The 25,342-nt window shown below is 33.9% G+C and overlaps 1 protein-coding gene across 1 annotated transcript; it reads left to right on the top strand.

Annotated features, from left to right (window-relative positions):
• Positions 1 to 231: 231 nt before the first annotated feature.
• Positions 232 to 2,447, top strand: LOC105167769 (hikeshi-like protein). Its single transcript, XM_011087586.2, has 2 exons — positions 232 to 970; positions 2,174 to 2,447. Exon 1 carries the CDS (start codon positions 389 to 391, stop codon positions 959 to 961), a length of 573 nt encoding a protein of 190 aa, XP_011085888.1. The 5' UTR covers positions 232 to 388; the 3' UTR covers positions 962 to 970; positions 2,174 to 2,447.
• Positions 2,448 to 25,342: the final 22,895 nt, after the last annotated feature.

Raw genomic sequence — 25,342 nt, 5'->3', positions numbered from 1 at the left:
TATTTATAGACATTTAAAATCATTTCATTTTTTAATCGTGTCCAATTGTTGATTTCTCCTTCTTCTGTTTACATTCATTTATTTATTTATTTTTATGTGGAACTGTTTTCATTCGTTTAAATAAATGTAAACAATAATATCACATAAATCACCTTCTCAAAAAAAAAAAAAAAAATGTCACATAAATTACTTGTACGATGATTTTTCCTTTTACCTTTAGAATTTTTTTGCCTGTTACCTGGACTTTTCTAGACTCTTCCACACAAGAAATCCCTCCAAAACCTCATAAGCTTCTGCTCCTTCCGCAAATTCCCACTTCGAATTCCATCTCTTTCCCTCTGAAACGTCAAGAACATCGAAGGAGAGAAGCAGAACACAGCAGCCCAAAATGTTCGGAGTGGTATTCCCGAATCGCAGTTTCCCCTTAGACATCTCCACCTTCACCCAAATCGACTCCACCCACTGGCTCCTAGACATGAATCACTTCGTCGGAGAATCCTACGATTCCATCCGAGAAATCTGCATTTTCCTCCTCAACAATTTCACTCTGCCCCCCGACAAGGCCCTCGCTCTCTACATCCAATCCCCCGGCAGCCCTTTTCTCTTCTGCGGCGCCGTCACGATTTCCCGCCCCTCCGCCGTCCTTTCTCTCCCTTGGCCAGAGCCCGGAAGCGGAAGTGTGCCCCAGTTGACGGCGCCGGACGCTCCGCCTCTATCCGCCAAGATCGGCGTGTCGGTTGAGGATTTGGCGGCGCTGCCTTCGCTTGACGTGGCGGCGGAGAGGAAGATTGAGCGGCTGGCCTTGAAAGTTGGGGAGAATTTGTTCAATTTCATGCAGTCGTTTTGTGGGGTGGATGGGTCGAAGCTGGTTGTGCCAATGGATATCTTGGACCGGTGGTTTAAGAAGTTTCAGGAAAGGGCTAAGCGTGATCCAGAATATCTGAAAGGTTTCGCCTTGTAGAAGTAAAAGGTATATCTAACTATTTAGCTTGCTAATTTTTGTCTGCTGGATTGAAAAATTTTAGTTTGTCAAGTATCTGTTGTGATGAGTGGTGACTACATTACCTCATTCCTTCTGCTTGTTTATGCTCGTTAGACCGCTAACGATATAGAAAATATTCCATAGCTGTAGAAAACTCTGGTTATAATTGGTTGAGCAATGACTTCATGCCCCCAAGACTACCTGAAATTTATAATTGATCTTTCTCTGAGTAAGGTTGTATTGTGTTGTTGGTGATGAATTGGAATTCTTTCTGGACTAGAAGTCACAGTTAAGCTTAATGTCATTGGCTTGGTTACCAAATGGACGTAGGGGTTCTTTGTTGTTGATCAAGCTGAATGGAGTATTGCTCATGATGGAGTTGGAACTTGAAGAAACTTTGATTAGCTCAAGTGAATTTAACTATTGAAACTAGAGTAAATTTGAAGGTTTCTGTGATGAAAGCTGAGTTCTCTCCTCTATACTGTTTACATCCGGCTTCTGAATAAGGTTAACGCAGGAGGGAAATAACTATATTAAAGATTATCATATTTCGAGTGAAAATGCAAATTTCTGTGTCGGTTTGGCGGCTTTTCCAATTATCATATATTGGGCTTAAATTCAACCAAAAGCAGCTTTTGTACCACTATAACTATTTTTCATCTGATTACGGATTAGACCTCATAAATTCTTTCATTAACCTTAACAATGAGTTGATTTGAAATTTAGCTACAATCAGTCTTTTATTATTCTGAACGGAAACGCCATAATCACCCCATTTAGAATCAATTACTCCAAAATTGATCATTTCATTATTCAATTATTTTATGATTAGTTATGCAACTGTCGGACCAAATTGGAGCTTAAGGATGTGGCATTGAGAAAATGTGTAAAAGTGATGTATCCTGTTGATCATTGACAGATGACTATAGTCAATGAGCTGCTGGTAATTATAGACAGGTGATGGTGGATCCTTGTAGATCTCTATGCCTTTTCTTCGGGTTCTTTTAATCAAGAATTCATAACGCAATCTCCATATGTCACCCCTTTTCGTCATCTTTTCTCTTTTGCATTGAATGTTATAGTTCTAGGGTGGATTGGTTAATGTACTTTGTCGCCTGAGTAGAACTGTTGCGCATGAGAGCAGCCATCATCATGTTCTAAATAAACTTATCACGAGGTCTTTTCCCGTAGATCGTTGAGATATGGTGACAAACAGTGATGTACGAACACAATTTGAGAAGATGAACCAGGATGATAGAGGGTTTAGCATGGCTGGAAGGGGAATCAAGTTCAGTCTTCATATCATGACAAGTAGAAGAGAAAGAAAGGACCTCAATAAGTTATAGTGCCGGATTGTTGTAATATTAGATGTGTTTATTCGCGATCGATGAAGTTTCTTGTAATGCCCAGAAGGGAATTTTGGACCAAAAAGTTTGTGGAAATGTAAATAGGGAAATGAAGCTGATCCTGTGAGGTAATTAATTCTTGATTGAGCACCAACAGGGCAAGGAGATGTTGATGTTCGCTGCATACATCTGAAGCCTCCACAACCTCTCGGCAATTGCAGGCAAGTGTCTTTTTACATATCACAGAATCACGGGACCGAATTTAGTTCTCTTTTCTAAATTCTAATATACTTTTTAGTTTATCTAAGGAGTATTTACGAAAATTTCAACTTCTAGATAAGTGATTTTTGTTAAAAATAAATAAATAAATTGGAGGTTGCGGCAGATTCAAAAGTGGGCATTGTTTGTTAGAAACGTAAAAAGCAGATAAAAGTTAATTGGAGAAAAAATATTTGAAAATTTAATAAATTTAATTCATTTAAAAATTTTGTTTTTCGTGTGTTAAAAATATGTTAGTTTTGTTAATATTTGTAGTTGTTGTTTGTTAATAATAATTATTTTTCACAAAAAATAATAAATTTTGTTTTGATTAATATATTTTATATTTAACTTTTTTAAAAATATTAAGAACAAGGCCAAATGTTCTTAATGTAATAATATTTTTCATTAAGTAATAAATGAATTTTGTGTGGTTACGCGGAAAACAAAAAATCGTTTTATTTGCTAGTCATAGCCAGTTAATTTATATTCTCTTGATGATATAGGAATAATATAATTAGAAAATAGTGGTGTTCAGGAAAATTTGGTCACCGTTTTTAAAATTGAAGATTTCGGTTTTTTGGTTAAAAAATAAAAAAATCATTTTTTTAAAAATAAATAAATATAAATAATTTTGGTATTTTTAATGTACAGAATATCAAATTTTAAAAAATAAAATGTATAACAGAAGAAATGTTTACGAATACAATTTAAAATTTTAAATTAAAAGAAAAGATATAATATAATTAATAAAATAAGAGGTATATATAATATATAATATAAAATATATATAAGTCGGTTTTCGGTTCGATCCAGTCACCAAACGGTGACGAAAAAATCAAACCAAGAGTTGAAATAAGAAAAAGAAAAAAACTAAGCGAATATGATTTGAATCGAATTTTTGGTTCGATTCGATTGGTTTAACTAAATTGTGAAACTTCTATTAAATAACATAGGAAATAAAATATAAAAATTGTAAAATATCAAATGTGTGAAAGTGTAAATTGGTTTTCTATTAAATTATTGAGATTATTTAAAAGAATTCGAATAATACTTTAAATATGCAAATTTTAAAAATAAATTAATGACGATGGTGATGAACTAAGATTGTTATAAATGAGAAAATAATAAAAAATGATTTGGATTTATATTATTTTAAACAAAAGGCAAGTGGTTAAAATCACTCTCAAGGTGCTTATGGTATTTTTAAAAAGTTTCTTGTAGCAGTTTTTAAGTGGTGGTTGCAAAAAGAATATAGAAGACAAAAGCTAAAATGAATAGTATTTGTGGAAAAGTTATATCTGAATGGATTTGGTTCACATGCATTAAAAAGAAATTATTTTTGCTTATATTTATACTTTTTGTCTGTTTGTAATAATTATTTCTTTAATAAAAGTATAAAATTTCATTAGTATATTTCATATTTAATTTTTTAAAACTATTAATAGAGAAATGGGATGTTTAATTTATAATGCTTTCATTAATTAATACAATTATTGATTCCGACAATAATTGAACTTGTATGATTGTCCAAAAAAGAACATTTTGTTAACTAATCATAAACTTTTAATTTATATTTTTACTGATAGATAATATGGCAAATTAAATACTAAATATATGAAAGTGTAGATTTAATTATTATTTAAGTATTCAAACTATTTGAAATTTAATTATCAACTTGAAATATATAATTTTAAAATTAAATTAAAAATAATAAATTGAGTTAAGTTGTTGTAATTAGAACAAAGTAGTAAACAGTGAATTGAATTTATTTACAAAAAAGTTAAATTAGTTAGGAGTAACCTAAAAATGCTTTTAACTTTTGGTTTAAAAGTTTTTTTCTAAAAAGTTAGGAGTATTAGATAGTGTTTGTTAAAAACTAAAAAGTAGGTAAAAGTTAAATTAAATAGTGTTTGGAAGAAATCACTTTTAAAATGAAGTTAATAGACTGGAGATGATTTGTTCCTATGCATCAAAAAGACACTATTAGTTAATCATAGCCATATAATTTATATTTTTTTATGATATAGAAGTAATAATATATAGATAGTATAGAATAAATATAAAAAATTTGAAATATTTAATATGCAAAAGTGTAAATTTAAATTGTTGTTAAATTATTCAATTTATTTGAAAATTTCGATAGCACCTTTTAAAATGTTAAATATGGTTAAGTATAAGAATAGAGTCGTTAAATAATTCATTTTTAAAATTACATATTTAAAGTTAATATTATAATTTTTAAATAATTTGAATAATTAAAACAACCAAATCTACAATTTCACGTTGATGCGTGCGGTTTTAGCATGGGTTCAAATTTCATGGATCTTGATGTTAGATTTAGGCTAATTGAGTGAAAACATCTTGAGAAAGAGGATCTGTAAAATAAAAAGGCTAGCACTCCAATGTTTAAGTTAGTTCTGAATTTAAGAATAAATTAATATAAAAATAAATTATAACAAGAAATTATGAAAAAATTGAGAATTTCGTATGTAAGAGCACTAAATTAGAGTAGTAGAGTAGCAGCAAGATGAGTTCTCAAGTGTGGAAGGAAAATATTTGTTGAGGGGTACCCCCTATTTATAGAGGAGGAGTCCTCTGTAACAAGAGTTTTAGTAAGGGGGATCTGTATGCCCAGCGAGGACGGCAGGATTCAGGAGGGATGCAATTACACCTTATCCGTTTTTTAAGCAGCAAGTTTTCGGATGAAAGGAGACTCTAGTTTCGTGCATACTCCTATCTGGTGGGTAGTCCTCTTATGTTGAAGAGTTCAATTCCTTGAGGGTACCTTCCTTCATTTGGGTTAGCCTTGGAAAGATGCAGCAAGCCCTTCGTGCTAGGCCTCCTTTTTGGGTTAAGCTTGTAAGTTTCGCCCTTAGACGGATTCTGGGGTGAGGGGTTCCTCTTTGGGCCGAGACCAGCGAACCTCCCTTTTGGGCTGATCTTGAGGAATCAGACCTCCTTCCTTTGCCAATCTATTTTTTGGGGGGCACCTACTAAGATCTCCGATTTATTTAGTTTCTAGGGGGCACCTACCAAAAAACACTTGCCTGTCTACTTTTTAGGGGGTGTTTGCCAAGGTCGCTCGCCTATCTAGTTTCTAAGGGGTACCCCACCAAGGCTATTTGTCTACTTTCTAGGGGCACCTGCCAAAACCGCCTATCGAATGTTTTTGGGGCCACTCATGACTTGGGCCTTCTAGGATGTCATGGGTCTCTATTTTCTTTCTTTTTTTTGGTTCGTTTGGACCTTTTTGGGCTTAATTTATTTTTATGTACATCAATAGGCCCCCTACTCTAATAAGTAGAGATTTTCACACTTATTAGACTAGAAATCTCCAGAGATGGGGTCCGAAAAATGAATTTTTTTTTCTCTTTTCTATTTGAACTTCTATAAAGAATATAATTAGTATAAGCATGCTTAGAATAAGAAGAACTTACTTCGTGCTTGTATGAAGTAAGACTTTTCAAGAGGGTATCTCTATGGAGGAGCGCTTAACGGGTGCTTTTTGTTCCTATTTTGATATCGAGTTTTATTTTTCTGTAGAAGAATGTTAAATGAGAAATACATGTATATGTTACGAATAGATATTGAATGGAGCAAAGTTATTGTGTCTCTTAGGAGGTGACACAGAATAAGGTGTCCATTGGAAGCAGGGCTTAGATGCCTCCGTGGAGAAGGACGTAGGTGCCTCATGGGACAGAGCTTACGTGTCTTCCAAAAAAGGACCTAAGTGCTGGCCTAAAGGAGAGCTTGGGGAGCCTCCACGGAGGAGAGCTTTTGTACTTATATGGAAGACATGATTTTTGTGATTGTGTGGAAGACATGACTTTTTATGATTGGTATGTTTTTCATAAAATCCCTTCAAACAAACATATGTTTAAAGGGATAAAAAATAAATCTAAAAATTATCAAAATAAAAAGTATTCCTTGAGGGAAGAAGGTATATAAAGATTTATTTGTTGAGGGGGATGCCCCCTTGGTGCATGATTTTTTTTTTTTTTTTAGGGATTCCTACCACAAGGCATAGCTTATTCTTAGAAGGATGCCTGCCTGTTCTTCTAGGGGGCTCTTTGCACATTAGAAATTGAATCAGTGGAACATTAGAATTAAATAACAATGGTGATGGAGCCAATGAAGTTGGGTCTTGAATAGAAGTAGTAATCAATTGTAGGAGGTCCTCTAGGGTGAGGGGACCGTCCTTTGAAGGGAGTCGTCCAAGGAGGTGTGGGCTCTTTCCATTGATCTCACATCTTAGATCTGAGATTCTTATAGACGGCGCCAATTGATGCGTGCAATTTTACCACGAATTCAAAGATTTTGGATCTTAATGTTAGATTTGAGCTAATTGAGTGAAAGCTCTTAAGAAAGAGGACCTACAAAATAAATGGTTAGCACTCTGATACTTAAGTTAGTTTCGAATTTAAGAATAGATGAATATAAAAATGAATTATAATGAAAAATTATGAGAAAAGTGAGATTCTTATATGTAAGAGCACGAAATTATAGTAGAGAGTAGCAGCAAGAGGAGTTTTCGAGTGTGGAAAAGGCCTGTCTGTTGAGGGGGTATTTCCTATTTATAAAGGAGGAGTCCCTCTGTAACAGGAGTTTTTGTCAGGGAGATTCGCATGCCCAGTAAGGAAAGCGGGATTCAGGAGAGATATGGTTGCACCTTATTCGTTTCTTAAGCAGCAAGTCTTTGGGTAAAGGAGGACGCTTTCTTCGTGCGGACTTCTACCTGGTGGGAAGTCCTCTTAGGCTGAAGAGTCCAATCCCTTGAGAGCACCTTCCTCCATTCGGGTTGGCCTTGAAAAGATGCATCAGGCCCTTCGTAGTGGGCTTCCTTCTTGGGCCAAGCTTGCAGGTTCATCCTGGGATGGATATTGGGGTGGGGACTCTTCTTTGGGCTGATTCCAGCGAGCTTCCCTCTTGGGCCGATCTTGAGAAAACAGGCTTCCTTCTTTTGCCAATCTGCCTTGGGAGGGGGGGGCACCCGCCAAGGTTGCTTGCCTATCTAGTATCTAAGGACGGTGCCAAGGCCACCCGCCTATCTACTTTCTAGGGGGGACCTACTAAGGCCGCGCGCCTATTTAGTTTTTAGGGGCCACCCGCTTGTCTACCTTCTAGGGGGCACATGCCAAGGTCACACTCGAGTGTTTTTGGGGCCTCTCATGACTTAGGTCTTCTAGAATGTCACGGGTTTCTCGTTTCTTTCTTTTTTTTGGATTGTTTAGACCTCTTTTGGTCAATCTATTTTTATGTACATTACACATATTTAAAATTAAAAAAATTATTTTACTTGTTATGTTATCTGATCATATTATTTCTATATGATCAAAAAATTATAAATTAAATTGGTATGATTGATTAACATGCAAGTTAAATTATTGTGTATTAATAAATAATTATATTACTTAATAGGAGAATTATTAAATCAAATATATTAATATTTTTTGAAAAATGAATATGAAATTATATATTAATCAAAATAAAATTTTTGTGAAAAATAATTATTATTTGATGCGTGCAAGAAATGCACGTATGAAATAAATGATGCAAGCAAAAAATACGATGCTCTGCCCACTTGGAGTGGGATGTGGTGAAATAAGTGCTAGAAGGTAAAAACGATTAAATGAGTGAAGATGAGAGTGTTATTACTTGGTTTTGTGTACCATAAAGAGATTGATACGGAATCAAAACTTTAAATACGAATCTAGTGCTCCTTCAAGCTAACAATTTGTAGTAGGTAGATTCAAAGCGTAAAACATAGGAACGTGTGCGAACGTGTCCTTTTGCATGTGTCTTTCTGATCATGTCCTTTTAATCTTGTGAATATCATTTTCCTGTTGGGGGAGCTTGATTACTAAAATATGTATGGATCACTAGAAAGTGCATTAGCTATCAAGTAGTTTAATAAATATCGTGCCCACGAGGATTTAAATGAAATAATTACTAAAATTATGACTAATCTACTATTATCTGGATAATCGTAAAAATGGCGATAGGTTACTACTACTGAAAATCATTACTAAAGGAAATAAATTAGACAAATGTGTTGGAGAAGATTTAAGGATGAGAAAGATGTTGAGGCTATTGGTCCACCTAATTGATCTAATGAATGCAAAAATCACAAATTAATCTAGTAGACAATATTTTTATGCACTGAGGTTTTTTTCAAGTTAATTCAATATATTTTCCTCGAGTTATATCAAACCTATAATTATCAAGAAAATAGTGGATTCTCCATTCTAAAACTCGTGACGATAATGCATTAAGATCTGTGAAAAATCTGTGTAACTAGATGAATCATGTCTATGTATGTCTACATGTTGTTCAATTTCATACCATGAATTACTTTTTCCTGCAGTTCATCAACATGATTAATTAAATCTAAGAGTTGATTAGGCTCTCAAATTATAAAAACAAGCACAATAAGACATGAATATACAAATACAAAATTGTGGATTAATTTGATTTGATAAAATACTTGAAACATTGTTTCGATTAGAATTTTAAAAACCCTAGCAAAAAGAAATTATTTCATCCTAATTAGACAAAACTCAAAAGGAAAGAATATAGAAAAATTCATGGAGTTGAAGGTCAGGCGTGAATCTGTCATTCCAGCTCTGGATCAACTTTTTCACTTGTTTTCTTGTCTTTTTCTCCAAGTGCAGTGATCTTCTCCCTTTTTTCTCCCACCAAAAGAACCTTCCCCAGCTTTCTTCTTCTCTTCTATTTATATTACTTCCCTAGATGTGGTAAGAGAAAAAGAGAGTCCTTACTTTAGTCTAATTTTCCTTCTTTCTTTAATAATTCTATTCCTACTAGATGTCTCAATATAATTATAAAGACATAAGCTACTCTACATAATATTTTGACTCAGTAGTTATGTTGGAACTCTTCAATTTATATCTAACTGCATGATTGATAACCCGTGGCTATGGGTAAAATTAAATTCGATTCTCTGTTAGACAGATTCCTAATAACTTGTAGATCACGGGTTAAAATGGCTTCATTCTCCCGCCTGTTGGCTTTCTGATAATCTGTGGGTCACTGGTTATTCTTGATACGCTTTCTGATTCATTTTTGGTTTCTTGCACTTGAGATGTTTTCTTGTAGCTTGCTCTTTGTTTCATTAAAGCCCCAAAATACCACAAGTAAACCCAAGAACAAGCATCATATCACAAGAAAATAGAGATATTAGCAACAAATGGTATTATATAATTTTCACTAATTAGAGCTTTCTATTTATAAGGAGCTACAAGGTTTTTGGAGAAAGCCATGAATTTTGGGGAGCATGAACTTAAAGTTATTGGATAATGCTGAATTCCCTTTAGTTTCGGTGCAAAGTCTCTAATGGTGGGCTAATGCCCCTCGGGCTTGAGGGGTAGCTAGAGGATTCCCACCAAATATGGGGAACTATTGAAGTATGCTGTGTATCTGTTGGGGAATAAGGATGTGAGTGTTGAATCCACCAAAAATGATTCATGTGAACACTTTTGTAGAAGTGTGAGTAGGGTTGAATCCACAGGTATTGATTTAAATTAATTTCTTAAAAAATAATAAATAAAAATAAAAATAATTGGGGGGTTTATGATTATGAAGAAGAATAAAAATAAAAACTAAATTAAACTAAAAAGCTAATAAAATTAGAAGAGATAAATATAAGAGAAGAGTATTCCAGTTAAAGACAGGATCATGCTTAATTCCACGGTCGATCATAGATGCAAAGATAATAATTATTCATGATAGATAAATTGGTTATGGTCATTGGTACGACCTAACGACCTCATATTTCCTTACCTTGTGGATAGTCAAGAAACGTCCGTTGACTAAATCCCTAATTAGTAAACAACCTTGAGAACATTCTCAAGATTTAATTTACCGACAGCATTAAGAACTAGAAGGACCCAATTCTAGCCAATAAATTCCTACGAGGATTTATTTAAGTTAGATTGTGCATTCCCCACAACATAATCAAAAACTTCTACATAATCAATTATGCTATGTTACCACTTGTTATTGAACTGAACAAACAACGAATTTGCAATTTCAATTGGCTAGGCAAATATTCTTGATAATGAATCAGATTATTTGTAATAAAAGCACAGAGAACAACACAAATACCAATATAAATAAAAGTAGAAAGCATAAATTAGATCTCACAGCTCATTGGATTTAAGCATTCACCAAATCTGTAACTGGAATGAGAGAACTAGCTAGACATGCTCATGGAAGAATGTATTAAAAGCAAAGTAAGAAAATATCATAAAAATATAGAGAAATAGAAGAGTTCAAAAGTTGTCTCTTAAAGTGAATTACATCACTTATTTATAATAACTAGATACCTAATTCTACTAGGATTACAAGTAGATTCCTAATTGAACTAAAAGACTTATGAAAATAAAATTACAATCCTAGTTAAACTCCTCATTCATCAAAAGGTAGTCCAAACAACTCCAAATTCTTGCCAAAAATTGAGTTTGAATCTTGTCCGAATTTTCATTTTGGTGCTTTTCTTTATTTTTCGTTTTATTTATCCTAATGCTTCAAAATAATATTTAATTATGAGCATTTGGTAACAAAATAGGTCAAAATATTACATGAAATAAGCACAAAATGCGATCCTATCAAATATTCCCCCACTTAATTCTTTGCTCGTCCTCGATGCAAAGAAATAGAGATAAAATAGGTTGAAAAATTTCATTCCAAACTTTATGGATCGTAGACGAAAGTACCCAACCAAGAATCTAGTTAAGTGTTCAAAGAATGGTACACCATATGATAAAAACAACTCAACCAATTTTCACAAGATGATTTTCATCAAAAACTAAGCATGAAAAACAAGTGAACTATGCTCTCATATCTCCCAATCTCTCAAGTATTTTTGGTTGTTGAGTATTTCATTCAATGCTTTTGAAAATGCTTCACCATAGGTTTGATTATACACCAAAATCTTTACCACTTATAAATATGCACACTTTGAATCAAGAGGTCTTATATTTTGGTTGTAATGAGGTTTTGGTTTAGGGTTAGGAAGAATTAGGAAAAATGAGGTGAAAATTCAAGAAACTAAATTAGAGCACCAAGTAATAGATGTAAGAATCCAAGCTTCTCAAAATTGATCTGTCTCATACTCTAATTTCATGTCCCACTTTTCTCGATTTGAGCTATGCCTTTCTTTCAAAGTGAAAGAGTTTTTCATTTTTTTCTTTGCCTTCTTCGATTTTTCTTTTCCATTTTTTTTCTTTTTCTTTTTTTTATTTGGTTTTTTTAAGGCATTTTTTTTCTTTTCTTTTCTCTCTTTTTTCTCTTTCTTTGTCTATTAAGGCATAAATCAAGGTTGTCACGTGACATGTTAGTTCATAAACCTCCTTTACAATAATTGAGATATCCCCACATTTAATGTCAAAATACATACTTAGAATACATCTTTGTTTCCTTGATACTCTACTAGTCCTTGGAAGGGCCAAACAAGGGTAATAAAAAGACGGTAGAGTTTGGGTTTCATAACAAGGAATTAAGGCTTATAAGGCTCAAATGGGCTTACTATGGGGAATTGCATGTGGGTGCTCTTTTAAGGTAAAGGGGTGTTTATCCTAGTGTCTTTATCATTTTCAAGTGTATGCATAGAGATGTGGTCTCGATATGGTTCAAAGCAAGTTTTAGGAAGGCAAAATCATGAAGCATTGGCTCTCAAGACAAGAAAAATTATAGGCTATGTTCGGTTTTGTGTTTTGGCCCATCTTATTATTTGTGTTTTGCACACCTCCACTATGTGTGCAATTGTAATTTATTTTTTTATTACTTGTTTTTATTATTTTTTATTCTTCTCTTAACATAAATATATATATTATATTTCACTAACAAACAAAATACTATATACATACGCATTTATATTACTAAATATATATATTCAAAGACATGATTTGATAATGAACAGTAACTCCTGTCTCCTAAATCCCAACATCAAACATACACCACTTATTTTATACTATTTTATATTATATCAAAATACAAATCCAAACATACCATCAATTTTTATGAGCTTATGTCCATCAATTTTCCACATTCAATTTTCAAATCAAATCACCATTTGCAAAAACAAGTTCTTAACCGTAAGTTGTCAAGAGTCATTAGATGCACATTCTTGTCACACATTACTAAATTATTACTTGATTAGCATAAGTCTTTGATCATAAAACTAGCATGAGGACAAGATAAAAAAATTATTGGCTTCAACAAATATGGAAGGGGTAGCAAGCATCAATCAAAACAATTAACCCACCAAGACTCATTTTTCTATCGAAACAATCATCAAAAGAACCTCCCCTCACTTAATTTCACATTGTCCTCAATGTGACAAGCATGCATATATAGGACGATGAAATAAGAGAAAAGGAGAAAGAGAACGTCCCTAGTGATTCAGGAGTAAGTGGTGGAACTGCGGGAGCTCGAGAATTATGAGACCTTGAATGAGAGGGAGAGTCTCTTGTGGATGCTCATACCTTTTGACTTGTTTAGCGGTATCTCAACATTCACAAGAAGTTAGATGAGAGAGAAAAAAATAATAATAATTTAGAAAAAGAAAATGACATAGGTTGCTTCCCAAGAAGCGCCTTTCTTTAGGGTCTTTGGCTAGATGTCGTTGTGATTCAACTTAAATAAGTTGGACATTTTAAATTCACTTCTTCTATGTAATGCACCCGGTGATGGTGTGGATTTAGAAGAACTTGGCGATCCATGGATGACTTCTTCCTTGAACTTATTTTGTCATGAAAGGCTTTGTTTTTGTAAGTTCTTGGACTCGATCTTTTGGTAATTGTTGTCTTGAATGCTCCTCCACCATCGAACATAACATTTTTTTGCACCAAAGGATCAATAAAATGAATGAAAAAGAATAGAATGCACATCATTAGATATTTCATGGCACCACCAATTCTAAAACTCATAACCTCATTATCAAATTCCATAGAGAGAATTCCGGCATCAAAATCAATTTTGCTTTTTGAGGTTTTAAGGAATGGTTTTCCTAGCAAGATGGATGTAGAATTGGGAGAAATATCTCCCCTCATATCAAGCACATAAAAATCAGCAGGAAAAATCAAGTCATTAACTTGCACAAGTACATCCTCAAGAACTCCTTTGGGGTAAATTACGGAATGATTGGCAAGTTGAAGAGCAACCTCCGTTTTTTTCAATGGGCCAATATTCAAAGATTCACAAAATGATAAGAGCCATAATATTGATAGAAGCACCCAAATCACATATTGCTTTTTTTATTTCAATCTTTCTAATTTTTCAAGGGATAAAAAACGTACCTGGATCATTGCATTTAGGAGGTAGTTTTCTTTGAAAAATGACAGATACATTTTCTCCCATTAATTGCATTGAGTAGGGGAATATTTACCCCAACTTTAAGTAAAGTTTCAAGAATCTCTTTTTCCTCTTTCTCCTCTTTAGACTTGGCGAATCCGGGAAGGGAGATTTGGGCATGAACACCTTGGGACTATCCTTGCTAACTTGATTGGGTTTTTCAACTTCTTTTGGAGGAATTTCGAATGCATCCTCTGTTTTGCTTTGCTGTGCGTGCCCACGCCTAGTGCTATTTTCGAGTTGTAGCTCTTTTTCACTGCACAAGGTAATAGCACTAATATTTTATTTAGGACTAATAATAGTTTGGAAGGGAAACTTACTTGAGAGTCCAAGCGGCTGACGGTGGAGGCTAGTTGGCTCATTTGGGATTCTAAATTTTGTATGCTCAAGCGGGTTTCTTGATGGAATTTGTGAGTTTCTTGTTGAAATTGTTGGGTGCTCAAGGCGAGTGTTTTCACGGTATCCTCAAAGGGCATACCATTATTGGGATTGGTTTGAGGTGGTGATGGTGGTGATTGTTGGTGCGGAACTCTTTGAAAGTTTTGAGGTTGATTGTCATACCTCCAATTTAGGTGATCTCTCCATCCAGGGTTATAGATATTGAAAAATGGGTCATGTCTCTTTTGTTGTTGCACAAAAAATCCACCAATGGCATCAGTATGTTCGGTTGATTCTTCTTGAAGTGTAGTACAAGTGTCGGTGCAATGTCCCAAAAATGTACATATCCCACAAGTCTTGACTTGTTGAATGCTTTCCCTTATAAACTTTTCAACAAGAGAAGTAAATTTATCTAAACATTCATTAATAGAAGTACTTACCTCATTTATCCTTCGTGGGGGGTTTTCGTTTCTACTACCGAATTATTGATTATTAGCTGTCATGGTTGTGATTAACTTGCGTGCTTCGGTAGGAGTTTTGTCAAACAAAGCACCTCCACTAGCTGCATCCACCAAGCTTCTATTTGCCTCAGACAACCCTTCATAAAAGTATTGAATTAGAAGATGGTCGGGAATTTGGTTATGAGGGCAACTCTCCACCAATTGCTTGAATCTCTCCCAATACTCATAGAAACTTTCACCGGAGAATTGGCGTATTCCATCAAAAATAATTTCTAGAAACACTTTTGTAGAAGTGTGAGTAGGGTCGAATCCACAGGGATTAGTTTTAAATTAATTTCTTAATAAATAAATAAATAAAAATAAAAATAATTGGGGGGTTTATGATTATGAAGAAGAATAAAAATAAAAATTAAATTAAACTAAAAAGTTAATAAAATTAGAAGAGATAAATATAAGAGAAGAGTATTCCAGTTATTTCCTTTCGGATGTTTGTAGTCCTTGAAGCGGGGAAGTAGTTCTCAAGAAATTGTTTCTTGAGCTCGTTCCAACCAACAATAGATCCTAAAAGTAAGGAGTAAAATTAATCTTTTGCTTTGTCGCCCAATGAGAATGGAAATGCCCTTAACTTGACTTGTTTTTCGGTGACTCCTTGAGGTCTCATGCCGGAACACACCACATGAAATTGTTTGAGGTGTTTGTGTGGGTCTTCACCTGCAAGGCCACAAAAAATAGGAAGTAATGAATTAGGCTAGATTTAAGTTCAAAATCAACATTTAAATTAGGATGTTCAATGTAGAGTGGTTGTTGATTTAAGTCAAGGAAAGTCATCTCTTTGATCGTTCGTTCCGGATTTTAGGCCATGACTTCGTCTTTAGTCGTTAGACGTAGAGACGTCTAACTCAGAATCTGCTGCTGGTTTGGAAGAAGTAGAAGCTTTTTTCTTGTGTTGCTTGATTTCTTTCTGGAGTCTACGAGCGGTCTTCTCGATCTCTGGGTCGAATTCAAGTTCCCCTATACGAGAAGAATGTGGCATAGAATCAAGTAACAGGAAAAAGAAATTAATCTAATAACACCAATCTCCGGCAATGGAGCCAAAATTTGATGAGTGTTGAATCCACTAAAAATAATTCCTACGAACACTTTTGTAGAAGTGTGAGTAGGGTCGAATCCACAGGGATTGATTTTAAATTAATTCCTTAAAAATAAATAAATATAAATAAAAATAATTAGGGGGTTTATGATTATGAAGAAGAATAAAAATAAAAACTAAATTAAACTAAAAAGCTAATAAAACTAGAAGAGATAAATATAAGAGAAGAGCATTCCAGTTAAAGACATGATCATGCTTAATTCCACGGTCGATTATAGATGCAAAGATAATAATTATTCATGATAGATAAATTGATTATGGTCATTGGTACGACCTAACGACCTCACATTTCCTTACTTTGTGGATAGTCAAGGAACGTCCGTTGACTAGATCCCTAATCAATAAACAACCTTGAGAACGTACTCAAGATTTAATTACCGACAGCATTAAGAACTATAAGGACCCAATTCTAACCAATAAATTCCTACGAGAATTTATTTAAGTTAGATTGTGCATTCCCTACAACATAATAAAAAATTTCTACATAATCAATTATGCTATGTTACCACTTGTTATTGAACTAAACAAACAATTACGGATCTGCAAGTTCAATTGGCTAGACAAATATTCTTGACAATGAATCAGATTATTTGTAATAAAAGCACAGAGAGCAACACAAATACCAATATAAATAAAAGTAGAAAGTATAAATTAGATCTCACAACTCATTGGATTTAAGCATTTACCAAGTCTTTAACCAAAATGAGAGAACTAGCTAGACATGCTCATGGAAGAACACATGAAAAGCAAAGTAAGAAAATATCATAAAAATATAGAGAAATAGAAGAGTTCAAAAGTTGTCTTCTAAAGTGAATTACATCACCTATTTATAATAACTAGATACCTAATTCTACTAAGATTACAAGTAGATTCCTAATTGAATTAAAAGACTTATGGAAATAAAATTATAATCCTAGTTAAACTCCTAATTCATCAAAAGATAGTCCAAACAGCTACAAATTCTTGCCAAAACTTGAGTTTGAGTTTTGTCCGAATTTCTATTTTAGCGTTTTTCTTCATTTTTCATTTTATTTGTCCTAATGCTGCAAAATAATATTTAATTATGAGCATTTTGTCACAAAATAAATCCAAATATTACATGAAATAAGCTCAAAATGCGATCCTATCAGGATGTTGCATCCTCGAATTTTTAGGATGGTGGTGAGGAGACCTCTTTTAGTTGTTTAAGGCTTAGAGTACTTCTCCTCGGCGCCACTTATACCTGAGAACTGCTTTGGTCCTTATTCGATTATGTGAGGGGACCTCTAGATATCTTACGTGGCCGCCGCCTTGGGAATAGGTTTAAAAGAAGGGTATTTTAGTTAATTTAATAAATTGGTATGAGAACTACCTTCCTATATAAAATTTTCATTTTTGTCCCTTATAAATTGGTAAATTCATTTTGTAAGCAAAAACGAATTAAGGTATTATGTTAAAATAAAGGATACATTATGTAAAAATCACATAATAACTTTCACGTTAGACATAAAAGAAGGTTTCGTTTTATAATTAGTATAGATTTTAATTGTCTTGACTCACACTAAAAATTCGGTTTCTAAACATTTGAGATAGATAAAAATGCTATACATTTTAAATAGAATTTTAAGTCTAACGTTTACGTGTCGTTTTTCACTAAATTAATATTTTTTTAGCGTTATTTATAAAAAAAAAAAAAATCTACTTTGAATCACAGAACTCAGCCTCTTAATGATTTATTCCCTTCCAGACAATACTCTGTTGCTAAATATTCAATTTATTATGTTCAATGGGGGGCCAAAACTTAAATCTGCGATTGTAGGAATTAATTTATATATATACTAATAAAAAAATTACCCGATTTTCTCACGAAGAACGATTACTTATACTACAAAAGTAATTTTTTCAATTACGAAAAATATCCCTTATATATTTTTTAACCATCCTTACGCAAATTCCTATTTTCATCTATATACTTATACTATTTATCTATACTAATATATATATTAAAATAAAAACTTACAAACAACGGATTTATGACACTGTGACACCATATTTTTTCTATGCCGATAGTATTCCTAAATTATTTTTTTTATTTTTTTTAAATGTGATATGTTAATTTATATATTTTATTTTTACGTATAATATATTTTAAAGAGTAAAAGTATTATTTATTATATGCATGTTGGAAAGACGTGTGATGACGACTCGTACTAATAAGGGAAAATAGTTTTTTGGTTCCATAAGGTAGATCTGTTTCACTTACTCCCATTTGTTACGGGATTAGCATTTTTGATCCCGTAATTTACAAAAATTATTATTTTTTATCCGATCCACTTTTTCGTTAGTTTTTAACGGAGATTGCCACGTGGCCGTTAACTTTTGTGTGTTGCAGGGTGGCACCATTTCTTACTTGGTATCAATATTGGAGAAAATTAGCTACCATGGAGGACAAAACTCAAAGATTGAAGAAAACTAGGGTAAGAAAAGGATTTTTCTCTCCTCTCTCTAGAAAATTCGGTCACATCCCTCCTACATTGCTGCAAATTGAAGGGAAATGGGATTGAACGTTTTTTATGGAAGAGAGAAAAACCCTTTTCTTACCCCAATTTCTTTAATCTTTAATTTTTGCCCTTAATGGTTGTTATATTTTCCCTCAATATTGTTATCAAGCAAGAAATGACGGCAATTTTTTCCTCCAACACACAAAATTTAAAGACCACATGTATATCTTCGTTAAAAAATCTAACGAAAAAGTGAATCTAACGAAAAATGGTAGTTTTTGTAAGTTACGGGATCAAAAGTGTTAATCTTATAACAAATGCGATTAAAAGTGAAACAGGCTTAACTTATGAGATAAAAAATATTATCTTTTCTCTAAAGAAAACTCATTTTTACTCACAAAGGGCGGTTACTGTAGCACCCCCTACTCGCTACATCTAATTATTACTATTTGATCCTTTCTTTAATCAAAACTTATTCTATCAGTAATTCTCTTTCAACCCGTAAAATAAATTCTAATTTATCAATATAATTTATATATACCACAAAAGGTAATAGATACCTCCGAATGTTTATATTCACCCTCACTAGATGTCCTCATGTACATAAACTCAAGAAAAATTATACCACAACTTAAAACACAAATCCCGATAAAAGATCAGAATATTTAACAACCCAACAATAAAAAACTCTGGCTTCAGATGTCACGGCTGACCCACCTAATAAACACGACGGCACCGCTCAAAGTCCAATGTGGCTAAGTAGTGTGACCTATCTCCTGAAAAGTACGTGGCAAGGAATGAGCTGCCTACTCAATAAGTATAGCCAATCAGTTTATATAAATACACAGGCAACAATTCACGTACATGCAATCACATTGACTAATAATCATTAATCATATTGCAACATCAGGTATAAGCAGTAATACATACTCACAACTGTAAATCAATCCACGACATAATATCTGACGTTATCGTTTATTGGCTAAGGGCCCTACTTACTCTAATTGGAGTACATCAGTCAATGGTTTCGCCGGTCATTATCATATCATATACAGCACAGGATATCTGTTGTGTGATATCTCCACACTCTTTTACTTCAGCTGTGTAGCAATATCAGCACAGGACATCACAATAAACATGGTACCCCCACACCACCCTAGTGTGTAGCTAACAGTATAGGATATTCCCCGCTGCCCGAAATACCCCGATACCCTACGCGCCATCGTACCTAACTTAATTCATATATCTTTCATATCACATCATCATCAATCATTGATTGTGTTCCCAACTAGGTAAGCATTATCTTTTATTTCAATTCACGATCATCATTCTATTCTTTATAATAATTACTTGCTCAATAATAACTCCCAATTCGATCTTATACAACAATCAATTATATGATCACGTGATCATACCATTCTCACGTCCAACTATTACAAACACATATGACACATAATAGCAATTCCACCGATGTTAAGGTAATCTAACAAAATAATCCACAACTAATTATATAAACAATCAATATAGAAAAGCCACACATAATAATATAAAGCCAAGTCCACGTTCGCATCCAAGAAACTAATATATATAATATATACAATACTACACATATAGCTATATATATAAATCCAATTAGCTATACTTATCTTAAATCCCAAAATGCTTCGATTTCACGAGGGACTGCTCAACCCTCTACTTTGTCGTCACATCCTATAATAGAATATTATACGTATAATCAATATGTTTAGAATATTATAACTCTAAATAAAATATTATATAATATTCGTATATTTCCTACTAATCTTTTAGTATTCCACTTATATTAAAGTCCAAACCCCTATTCCATTTCTTTCAAATAACTACCTTTTCTAAGCTTTTCAAACATATATTTAATTTATCAACTAATTCATAAGAATTCATTTAATCAAACCCCATATATATTTATAACTATCATTTTTAATAACATCCGTAAATTATATTACCACTGAAAACCTCATTTTTTCTCTTTAATAACATAATATTTTTTAAATATAACTTTTTGAAATATTTGTATGAATTTTCTGTTAATATATTGTTGCTATACAATTTAATTAAGCAATAATACATAAAATACATATTTGGTTAATCATTCTGATGGAATTGTGTAAATTAGCTATAATGATAATTAAATCTAATAAATCTAATAATTTAAGTAACCAACTATATCATTTTTATATCAAATGTGATATTTAAACACTAATTTAAATAGGCAAAATCATAAAATTCTTCGATTAAATAGTACATCGCGCAATATAAATAATATTTAATAAATGGAGTAATTAAATAATATAATTATATTAATTAATATAAATTAAAATAGAAATTTGCGTACCTCTGTTTTTTTAGTTTGTTTCTGCGAGAGGGAGGAGTGCAATTTTTTTCTTAATTGTGTTTTGTGCGAGTAATGTATTATATGTGTGTATTGTATGTTTGTTGTGCGTGTAATGTATTATGTGTGTGGACAACAAGAAAAAGAAAGAGGAGGGTGAGGCGGTGGGCCCCTCCCTCTAATGCAGACATATATGTATATAATATTATTACTACTAATATATATATTTATTACTGCTAACATATATATTATTTCTTATAAATATATTATTTACATATATATAATATTATTATTATTTTATTTATTTAATTAAACTTTTCTCAAATATCCATTACGTCCTTCCTAAATTTCTTAATTAATATAATTTGCTCCCAAATATTATAACGAATTCCAATTTAATCCGTTCAAGTTTTATCGTATCCCAAATTTAGTCTATAATTTGTTTACTAATTAAATCTAAATTTTTAGTAATTACCAATTAGTCTCCCAATTTCATAAAAAATTTTGCGGATGTCACAACTCTCCCCTCCAAATAAAATTCCGTCTTCAAAATTTAACTAACTTACCCGCTTAATGGAATAAATAGGGATCCTTCTCTCTCATATGCACCTCAACCTCCCAAGTTGCCCTCCTCGGGGAATGACGACTCCATCTTACTTTTACCATCGATATGTTTTTACTTATCAATTTCCTTACTTTTCTATCTAAAATCTCTGCAGGCTTCTCCATATATGTTGACTCCTCAGAAATCTCTATCTCCGGCTTTCGAATAATGTAACTAGGATCAGATCGATAATGTCGCAACACCGAAATATGGAAAACATCATGTATTTGTGACAACTCTCCTCGTAATGCTAGTCGATATGTCAGTGGTTCGATTCTTTCAATCGTGCTTTCTGAATGTTCGTTGCAAGGCTGCCAATAAACCCGCTACCTGATCAACTTCCAATTCTGTATTCATAGACCTCATCTCCAGTAGCAATGTCTGATTGTGATTCCCCAGATTGGCTAATGCACTTGAACTCTTTCTACTCAAGGCATCTGCTACCACGTTTGCTTTTCTTGGATGGAAGTCAATAGTGCAATTATAATCCTTCAACAGTTCTATCCATCCTCTCTGTTTCAAATTCAATTCCTTCTGTGTCAAGACATATTTCAAACTTTTATGGTCAGTAAGAATCTGAAATTTTTCTCCGTACAAGTAATGTCTCCAAATCTTCAGTGCATGCACAATCGTGGCTAACTCCAAGTCATGTGTGGGATAATTTAACTCATGGTTCCTCAAATGACGGGATGCATAAGCAATTACCTTTTCGTTTTGCATCAGCACAGATCCCAAACCCTGTTTAGAAGCATCTGTATACACTATATATCCACCGCTTCCAGACGGCAAAACCAAAATTGGATTGGTGGTCAGTCTCTTCTTCAACTCATCAAAACTTTGTTGACATTGTTCCGTCCACTGAAATTCTACCCCCTTTCTGAGCAACTTGGTTAGAGGACCGGCAATTAGAGAGAAACCCTCAACAAATCTCCTGATATCACATCATTCGATACTGGGGCTTCCTCTCTAGTAATGTTATATATCCTTGCTTGGGTCTGTCCCTAAGTAACTTGTGCTCCAGCCCCCCTCATACCGCTACCAATAGTGTGGTCACTATCTCTGTTGCTAGTGCCTCTACCTCTGCCTCTGGCTCTGGCTCTCCCAGCTCCCCTGCCACTATCCCCTCACTGCTTTGGCTCTGAGTCCCGCTAGCAACACTTTCAACCACACCCATAGTCTGACTAGAACAATTCCTAGCAATGTGTCCTCTACCTCCACAGCGATAACAGGTCTTTGGTATATCATCCCGTCTCCAACATGGCCCTTGATGTTATCTTCCACATGTAGAACAGCTTGGAGAAAAAATTGGTCCTCGACCATAACTCGATCCAGCTCTCCTTCTTGATCCAGTAGAAGGCGTAACAAATAAGTTGCATTCGAATGAACCTCTTTTAACGCCCGTGGATCCCCCGAACCTCTGTCCACTACTTCCACGAAAAATGGGATCACCACGTGTAAAACTCCCACTTACCGCTGAGAATGAGCGACCGGTTCCCCTCTTGGTCAACCTACTCGATTTTCCTATTGCACATGTTGATTTCCTCTTTTCTTCCCCCTTCTTTTTGTCCTCCATTACTGCTTCTTCCATCCGAACCGTTGATTCAACAAGAGTTTTAAAATTTGTGATTCTGACTGCAAGGCCTTCTTTTGATCTCCGGCCTTAGCCCCTGCTCAAAACGGTAACAACGATCCTCCTGCATCGCTATTGCTTCTGGTGCATACTTGGCTAATGCCGCAAAATGGAGTTCATATTCTGCCACCGTCTGATCATCCCATTGCACTAAATTTAGGAACTCCATCCTCTTCTTGTCTCGATACATCTTCGGTCTGTATTTATCATCAAACTCTTTCTGAAACTCAGCTTAAGTTATTTCTCTTGGCTCATATCCCCTTTTTACAGACCTCTACCAAATCAAGGCATTACCCACGAACAAAGAAACAACATACTTATGTCGATTCTCTGGAGTGCAATTTATCAAGTTCATCAAATCTTCGATTTTTTTCCACCATCTCTCAGCAATCTCTGGGTCTAGGGTACCTTCAAATTCTGTAGCCCCCATCTTCTTGATTCTTTCATAATTACGATCAATTATAGGGACTACTGGTGCTGGCACTACAGAGGATGCGCGCGCCTATGCAAGTAACTACGCTTGAGCTTGTGCTTGGGCCTGAAAGCCCATTTGAAATATCTGTGCATGCTCTGGTGGTAATCCTACCACTAGAGCACCACCGGGAGGAATAGGAGCATCAGCACCAACACCCTCTCGACCTACCTCCACCCCACCTGCACCGCAGGTGCCACTGAGCCATCTACGAACTCCGCTGACTCTTCCCTACTAACTACTTGGTCAGCACGTGTATCTTGAGAAGCCATCGTACATTAAACAATTCGATTATTAGGGACACCTCACAATCATTACCCTAGAAACGTAGACCTACTCTGATACCACCCAATATAGCACCCCCTACTCGCTACATCTAATTATTACTATTTCATCCTTTCTTTAATCAAAACTCATTCTATAAATAATTCTCTTTCAACCCGTAAAATAAATTTTAATTTATCAATATAATTTATATATACCGCAAAAGATAATAGATACCTCCGAAAGTTTATATTCACCCTCATTAGATGTCCTCATATACATAACCTCAAGGAAAATCATACCACAACTTAAAACACAAATCCCAATAAAAGACCAGAATATTTTAACAACCCAACAATAAAAAACTTTGGCTTCAGATGTCACAGCTGACCCACCTAATAAAGACGATGGCAGGGCTCAAAGTTCAATGTGACTGATCAGTGTGACCTATCTCCTGAAAAGTACGTGGCAAGAAATGAGCTGCCTACTCAATAAGTATAGTCAATCAGTTTATATATATACACAGGCAACAATTCACGTACATGCAGTCACATTGACTAATAATCATTAATCATATAGCAACATCAGATATAAGCAATAATACATACTCACAACGGTAAATCAATCCACGACATAATATCTTACGTTATCGTTTATTGGCTAAGGGCCCTACTTACTCAAATTGGAGTACATCAGTCAATGGTTTCGCCGGCCATCATCATATCATATACAACACAGGATACCCGTTGTGTGATATCCCCACACTCTTTTACTTCAGCTGTGTAGCAATATCAGCACAGGACATCACAACAAACATAGTACCCCCACACCACCCCAGTGTGTAGCTAACAACACAGGATATTTCCCGCTGCCCGAAATACCCCGGTACCCTACGCGCCATGGTACCTAGCTTAATTCATAATCACATCATCAATCACATCATCATCAATCACATTATCATAAACCATTGACTGTGTTCCCAACTAGGTAAGTATCATCTTTTATTTCAATTCACGATAATTATTCTATTCTTTATAATAATTACTTCCTCAATAATAACTCCCAATTCGATTTCATTCAACAATCAATTATACGATCACGTCATCATACCATTCTCATGTCCAACTATTACAAACACATATGACACATAGTAGCAATTCCACCGATGTTAAGGTAATCTAACAAAATAATCCACAATAAACAATCAATATACGAAAGTCACGCATAGTAATATAAAACTAAGTCCACGTTCGTATTCAAGAAACCAATATATATAATATATACAATACTACACATATAGCTATATATAAATCCAATTAGCTATACTTATCTTAAATCCCAAAATGCTTCGATTTCACGAGGGACTGCTCAACCCTCTACTTTGTCGTCACGTCATATAATAGAATATTATACGTACAATCAATATGTTTAGAATATTATAACTCTAAATAAAATATTATATAATGTTCGTACATTTCCTACTATTCTTTTAGTATTCCACTTATATTAAAGTCCAAACCCCTATTCCATTTCTTTTAAATAACTACCTTTTCTAAGCTTCTCAAACATATAT

Source organism: Sesamum indicum, linkage group LG8, assembly GCF_026168435.1.
Source record: "Sesamum indicum cultivar Baizhima isolate 11 linkage group LG8, ASM2616843v1, whole genome shotgun sequence".
NCBI lineage: Eukaryota > Viridiplantae > Streptophyta > Magnoliopsida > Lamiales > Pedaliaceae > Sesamum > Sesamum indicum.
Note: the sequence above shows the minus strand (reverse complement) of the source record. Positions and strands in the feature narration are given on the sequence as shown.

Bases quoted from the DNA above. Each gene is read 5' to 3' on its own strand.
- LOC105167769 (XM_011087586.2), top strand. From the start codon at position 389: ATGTTCGGAGTGGTATTCCCGAATCGCAGTTTCCCCTTAGACATCTCC.